Source organism: Phocoena sinus, chromosome 4 (genome assembly GCF_008692025.1).
Source record: "Phocoena sinus isolate mPhoSin1 chromosome 4, mPhoSin1.pri, whole genome shotgun sequence".
NCBI classification, from domain to species: Eukaryota; Metazoa; Chordata; class Mammalia; order Artiodactyla; family Phocoenidae; genus Phocoena; species Phocoena sinus.
In genome coordinates, this window is record NC_045766.1 from 70,222,289 (window position 1) to 70,229,704 (window position 7,416).

The window sequence follows — 7,416 nt, forward strand, 5'->3', positions numbered from 1 at the left end:
TCCGTTTTCTGCATGGTCGACTTTCACCCCTCTCCTCCCCCGAATGTGCGGAATCTGAGCGGGAAATCACTTGGATGTTTCCGTAACTTACACCCTTACACAATTCCCCCCTTTTAACCACTGCAATTATAACCTTTTATCCTTGCCCTTCTAAACCTTTTAAAAAATATATTTCAAATGAACTTCTTATTAGCGTCAAAGTAACTCTGTTACACATGAACGGAAGTAAGGAGCAAAGACCCTAGCCCCAAAAAACTAGACTAGAGCAAACCCAATGTGGAAAAATCCTCTCTAAAGCAAAGCCCAGCAGGGAGAGTAGCAAAGGGTTAAAATCCTTTTGATTGACGTTGTAGCCTCTGGTGCCCCGGGCTCAGGCGCGCGCCATTGGCCGCCAGGCCTTGTGCCTGGCGGCCAATGGGGGGGCGCGGTCCACGAGCGGTGCCGCGTGTCTCCTCCTCCCATTGGCTAAAAGTTACTGTGGGAAAGAAAGTTTGGGAAGTTTCACACGAGCCGTTCGCGTGCAGTCCCAGATATATATAGAGGCCGCCAGGGCCTGGGGATCACACAGGATCCGGAGCTGGTGCTGATAACAGCGGAATCCCCCGTCTACCTCTCTCCTTGGTCCTGGAATTGCGCTACCGATCACCAAGTAGCCATAAGATATTGTAATAAACCCTCAGCACTTGCTCAGTAGTTTTGCGAAAGTCTCAAGTAGAAGGGACATAAACAAAACAATTTTTTTTATGTGTGTGAAGAACTCCAAAAATAAAATTCTCTAGGGATTTTTTAAAAAAAAAGAAAAGAAAATGCCAGCTGATATAATGGAGAAAAATTCCTCGTCCCCGGTGGCTGCTACCCCAGCCAGTGTCAACACGACACCGGATAAACCAAAGACAGCATCTGAGCACAGAAAGGTAAGGGCAGTACCTGCATCTCTTGCAGCCCCAAGAGATTAAGACGGGGTTGGGGGCTCCTTTCTCCCTTAAAATCGAGGGGTGAAATGGCAGATCCCATGGGAACTCAGCGCTCTTTTTTTTTTTTTCTTTACAGTCATCAAAGCCTATCATGGAGAAAAGACGAAGAGCAAGAATAAATGAAAGTCTGAGCCAGCTGAAAACACTGATTTTGGATGCTCTTAAGAAAGATGTAAGTGGGTAATTCTGCTTTTTTTTTAATAAACAAAATACTATTTCTCAGGTACTAAGAGTGAAACCCCCTTGCCAGCGGGATCTTCTCCGCCTGCACTGCATTCTCTGAGGCGGGAGGGCTGAGCCCCTCTAGCCGGGGTTTAGGGATGTCGCCACCACGGCTGGGGGTGGGAGGGACCCCCAGCACTCCGAGGCCGCTGGCCGGGCTCTCACTTTCCTCCCTTGCCTCTTCGGTGCAGAGCTCACGGCATTCTAAGCTGGAGAAGGCAGACATTCTGGAAATGACAGTGAAGCACCTCCGGAACCTGCAGCGGGCGCAGATGACGGGTGAGGGCGGCTCGCCGCGTCCCCCTCTGCGGGCGTCCCTCTCTCCCCGCGGTGATTTCTTCCAGACTTCCGCCCGTGGTTGTGAGAGGCATTCAGCTACATTTTACTGCCTTGGCTCACTCTTGCGTTCCCACGGTCTGGGGCTTATTTATAGCCACAACTCCAAGTTGTTACTGTTCCGGAAAGGGAGGGAGAGAGGTTGTAACAGCAAGGGCTGCGGGCGGCTTGGCAGTGGGGGAAGCGGGTGGGAGCGAAAGGACTTAGAACCGTGGCGGTTTTTAAGCTGCGTGGAGCCTGGGGTCATCTGGTTTAACACTCCCTCCTCCCCCACTACAGAACGGGAAATACGGCTCGGATGGTGGAGAAGGGGGGAAGGGTATTATCCAAGGTCACATCGCGAGAGGGTGGGGAGGAGGCAAATCTGAGGCTTGAGATCGGTTTAAATGGAGCGACGGGGAACGGAGAGGGAGCGTCTCGGGTTCGGTCGCCAAGCTAGTGTGGAGAGGCGGATGGTTTTTCTAAACCCAGCCCGGTAGCCAAGAGGCAGTTCCGCGGGCGGGTGGTCAGGGAGGCGCGCGGCGGGGACCTCCCAGGGCGGAGGCGGCGGCTTCGGGGCCAGGGCTGTTCGGTGACCCGTCTGTCTCCTTCTGGCCCGCAGCCGCGCTAAGCACAGACCCGAGCGTGCTGGGGAAGTACCGCGCCGGCTTCAGCGAGTGCATGAACGAGGTGACCCGCTTCCTGTCCACGTGTGAGGGCGTTAACACCGAGGTGCGCACCCGGCTCCTCGGCCACCTGGCCAACTGCATGACCCAGATCAACGCCATGACCTACCCTGGGCAGCCGCACCCCGCCTTACAGGCGCCGCCGCCACCCCCTCCGGGACCCGGAGGCCCGCAGCACGCGCCGTTCGCGCCGCCTCCGCCGCTCGTGCCCATCCCCGGGGGTGCGGCGCCCCCTCCCGGCGGCGCGCCCTGCAAGCTGGGCAGCCCAGCTGGAGAGGCGGCTAAGGTGTTCGGCGGCTTCCAGGTGGTGCCGGCTCCCGACGGCCAGTTTGCCTTCCTCATCCCCAACGGGGCCTTCGCTCACAGCGGCCCGGTCATCCCAGTCTACACCAGCAACAGCGGGACCTCCGTGGGCCCCAACGCGGTGTCGCCTTCCAGCGGCCCCTCGCTCACGGCGGACTCCATGTGGAGGCCGTGGCGGAACTGAGGGGCTCAGGCCACCCCTCCCCCTAAATTCCCCAACCCACCTCCCTTCCCTCGGGACACTAAACAGGAACTTGGAGGCTGGGAAAGAAGGGAGGACTTTTGTGATTAAGTGGTTACTTTGTTTTTTTTTTTAATTTCTAAAGTTACTTTTTTGTAGAGAGCTGTATTAAGTGACTGACCATGCACTATATTTGTATATATTTTATATGTTCATATTGGATTGCGCCTTTGTATTATAAAAGTTCAGATGACATTTCGTTTTTTACACGAGATTTCTTTTTTATGTGATGCCAAAGATGTTTGAAAATGCTCTTAAAATATCTTCCTTTTGGGAAGTTTATTTGAGAAAATATAATAAAAGAAAAAAAAGAGTGAATGCTCTTATGTCTTAGAACTGATTATTTCAGAATATGTAAAAAAGGCCTCAGCAGAATTTGAATTACATGTAATCTAAGAATTCAGGAATTGGCTCTTTTGTTATTAAAAGAACATTTAAAAAAATCTGTCCAACCTTCTACCAACCCTCCTTGAACTAAATTCCATTTAATTTGTGAGAACCCATCTGATATGGCTTCCCTGATCAATTTGTGGTCAATCTCTTAAAGGATTTCAAAAACTTTTCTAGTTGCAATTGGGTAGTTCATTCAGTCCTGGCACTCATACTGGCTCCTTCTGAGGAGGGTGGAACAGGGCTGAATTCATGAAGTTCATCAATCCGGTACTATCGCCCACTGCACATTTACGGGTGGCTCCTGCACCACTACTGCCCTGGGGCAGGAAGCGGGTCACCAACATCCAAGTAAAAACAGTCTTCATAGCTGCAGCCTCCAGCCTTCAAGTGTCGGAGTCTTCCTTTAATTAGTCAGTCTTTAGGTGCAGCTAGACATTTTCTGTACCAGCATCTAAAAGTTTGAAATGCCTCTCTGCACCCTCTTCAAGCAAGCTGAGAAGGTCAACAGATTCCTTCTGCCAAGGAACAGCTAGTTAGACTCCCAAGTGGAGCCCGAGTCCAGATGATTAACACCAGACATATGTTTTTGATAAGTTTCTGCGCTTGGCTCTAATAGAGAAAGCATGTGGGGGCCTTGCTGGCAAGCACACAGGCCATCTTCCCCTTTTAATACAAACAGCAAGCGACCCCTTTGCTTGGTCATGCCCCATTTCCAGGCAAGATGTGGGCTCCAGATAGAAGCAAAAGGGTTGTCTCCGGTTTCAGCTCACATAACCCTCCTTAACAAGTCCTAACTCAAAGCGGACAGCTTTAAACTGTGCCAGGATCTGCAGGGAATTTCTTCCAAATCCCATCACAAAGGCTTGTCAGATTTTGTCAGATTTGGCCAGGTGTTTGACTGCATCCAGGTGTTGGGGAAATGAAAACCACGAGCCCTGCGAGACCAGACACATCAGCGGCGCTGTGGGTCTGGCGGACGCGCCTTCCTCCCCCACCGACGGCCAGTCGTCCTCCCTGCCCGGCCCCTCCCGCCAGCCTCCTCTCACCCCCCTTCTTTTGGAAGGGCTTCTGGGAGGAGAAGGATGAGGCGGGAGAGATCAATCTTTGAAGCCTTCCTAACAAAGATAAAGCCAACGATTTTCTGTCTTGTTTCAAAAGCTTTACCTCTCCCCCACCTAGCTGGCCTTTTCCACAGGCCAGTGTGGAGAGCCGCTCTATCACAGGAATGATCTAGCAGACAGCAGTCAGTTTTCTCAAATACCTTCCACCCAGTTTCAGACCTAGAGTGAGAGGTTTAAAAGATACTTGAAAAATTTTGGCTCCTACTTGCATCATTTTGTGTCTGGGAAAGGTGTCCAACACACCTTCCCCCCAGAGAAATACACACACATACACACACAGTCTTCTTTATCATATCATTTTTCTGCCGTTTCTCCCTTGTTTAAACACAAACATAATAACAATTGCTCTTTTAAGACACCCATTCCAAGCTCAAATGCTTCACTTGGTAAATCTGTCCTCTGGCTCCGCTGGAAATGTCCCAGCAGAAATAATGGAGACAACAGGGTCTCATTTTTATATAAGTACATTTATGTTCTTAAAAATTGACACACACACAGTGAGATCACTAAATCAACTCAAAACTAAATCTCTTTGTCTTTTCCTGCGCTGAAGGGGAACAACTGAAAAAAGTGGATTTTAATTAATATCATCAAAAGCACACAGATATGGGGGGAGTGATTAAGGAAAAGAAGTAAACATTTGTTCGTTTGAAAATAATTAGTAGTTTGAAAATGGTCTTTTTTTCCCCTGAATTTGGGTTTAAACTAGTAGATGAGGCATTTCTGTACAATACAGAAAGAAAGGGGAGACCCTAGGCCCCAATGGGGATTTTCAGGCTCTTGTGTCAGCTCTGCCACCAAACTCACTGTGTCACTTTGGATGAGTCATTTCCCTTCTCTGGAACATTTCCAAGTCCGTAAAATGAGAGGGTTTCTGTCTAAGGCCTTGTGCCCTCCTGCACCCAGGCTCTTTCTGGAGTAATTAGTTGGGGGAGAGGAGAAGCTTCAATCTAGCCCCCACCCGATCCTTCGGGCCTGAACTAATTACACAGCCTCGGGTCGCACCCAGCAGCCCCTCTCCCCCGCCCCCGGGCGGTGACGATGTCTCCTGGAGATCAGGCGCGGCTCCCAGCTCCACGTCCGGATGCTGGCCGCCGGCCTCGCTGCCGCGTGCATTAGCCTCTCAATGGAGACCCTCGGGGCTCCGGCCCCCCGCCGTCCCCGGCAGCATCCGAAGCGGAAAAGGCGCTGAACTAGAAGGGGGCTCTCCTGGGTCTAGACGGGCGCTTTCTTTAAGCGGTGAATTGCTGCGGCTGGGAGGCGCGCCCCATTGCACCCCACGTGTTGCTGGAGTGGGGACCCAGGGGTTAAGCTGGACCCCCTCATCGTCACCGCCGTCCCGGGAAACCTGTCATTAAAGTCAATTAACTTTTCCCACACCCCTTGGCCGGTAACAACCCGCTGCTAGCTTCCTCCCCGGCTCCTAAGTGCAACCAGATGGGCGGCCGAGCTGCCCCCGCCGCGCGCCCGCCGGGGCCGCCAGGGGTTCCAGGGAGGCCGCCAGGGCCCGCGGCCCGGGCGGGGAGCAGGCCGGGGCGGCCACGCCGGGCCAGCCCCGCCGGCCCTGCAGCCAAGGTGGTTTGCTTAGCAGGCCCGGCTGCTTTCTGGCAGGAAATGAATAGCTCCCAGATGAGCTCAGGCAACCTGAGAGGTCGTGAGAACGGCGCGAACCCCCGCCTGTGCAGCCGGCAGCCTGCCAGGCCGCGGGGGGAGCGGGCGGCGGCGGCGGCGGCGGGAGGCCGGGAGGCCCGGCAGGCGGGCGGGCGGCGGCGGGGGGAGAGGGAGGAGGGAGCCGCTGACACACGAGCCCGCGCCCGCTCCCGCTGACAGGCAGGCAGCCGCCCGCGCCCGGCCGCCTCCCCCGCTTCCCCGCCCGGGGCCCCAGCGCCTCCCAAGCAGCAGGCCCTTAGCCGCAGAAACGCGGCCGCCCGGCCCGCCGGGCCCGGGGGTGGGGCCGCCTGCCAGTGTTTTTCCAGTTCCCCCGGTAGCTCCGGGCCGCATTTAGAAGCCGGGAAACTGGGCCGAGGCCAGTGTCAGGGCAGCACAGGCCCTCGCGGCCGCCGGAGCCCTGCCAAGCGGCAGGCCAGGCCTTGGGCGGGGGCGGGGTGGGGGGATGGAGGCGGCGCGGGGAGCGGTCGGGCAAGGGCGGCTCAGCGCACACCGTCGTCCCAAAAAAGACAGAGCCAACAGACAGCAACTCGCGACTCCGTAAAAAAGGAATCTCATCTTCGAAAACCCATTACCTACTAAGTGTCCAGTAAAACCCCCTGCAAGCGCTAAGAAGATAACACTAAGTCCCACCCAGCCCCTGCCCTCCCAGAGCTCTCAGTTTAGCTGGGGAGACAGACAAACATCCAAGTGACTCACCCCCGACCTGATGTGGGACGTGCCAGAAAAGAAGTTTCAACAAAGGGCACCTAAGAACAGAGAGATTGATTTCTGATTTTAGAGGAAACCAGGTAAGGTCTTCAGAGAGTTGGCACCTGAAGCGGAGAGGTGACAGATGCCTTCCACAGGAAGAGATGGGAATGGAACTGTGAGGGAAAACGCAGAGAGAGGTAAATATGTAAGTCCAGTTTGGGGGAATTTCAGGAAGTTTGCCATGGTGGTACTGAAATTTTCAAATATGTGAATTGGCTCAGAGGTCAAAAACATAGAGCCAAGGTTGTCTGCTTCAGTCCTTGGACTGCAGAATAGCCCAGAGGTTAAAAGCACATGATCTGGCTTCAGGTTGTTTAGGTTGTAAGTCCAGGCAAATTACTTACTTTCTCTGTGCTTCCTTTGTACCGTACATGTCATTTGTACCTCACAGGGTGGTATGGTATAGGGTTGTGAAGATGAAATGCATAAATGCAGGCAAAGCATTTAGCTTGGCATGTAAGCCCCCAGTGCATGTCAGCTATTAATGATTCCTAAGCCACAGTGAGGCATGTTCACCAAACGGGAAAGCCAGCCCTGGCCTTTGCCCAGTGATTTCAGGAGCTGCTTGTAATTGCACCGGGCCCCATGTGAGAGCACCACTGCCTCTTCCCTAGGTTCTGAATTTCATGTATGCATTCAATAATTATTGAACCAGGTACCATGGAAATAAAGGGAGAAGAAAGGCATGATCTCTGTAGCTATAAAGCTCACAGTCTAGTAGGCCCAACAGACTAGTTTAA

At 53.4% G+C, this 7,416-nt stretch overlaps 1 protein-coding gene across 1 annotated transcript; it reads left to right on the forward strand.

Moving 5' to 3' along the window:
• The first annotated feature begins 558 nt into the window (after nucleotides 1-558).
• HES1 (hes family bHLH transcription factor 1) lies at nucleotides 559-3,063 on the forward strand. The gene is made up of 4 exons (XM_032631509.1): nucleotides 559-914; nucleotides 1,051-1,146; nucleotides 1,388-1,475; nucleotides 2,134-3,063. The coding sequence occupies exons 1-4, from the start codon at nucleotides 807-809 to the stop codon at nucleotides 2,682-2,684; spliced, it is 843 nt and encodes a 280-aa protein (XP_032487400.1). The 5' UTR covers nucleotides 559-806; the 3' UTR covers nucleotides 2,685-3,063.
• The last annotated feature ends 4,353 nt before the right edge of the window (nucleotides 3,064-7,416 follow it).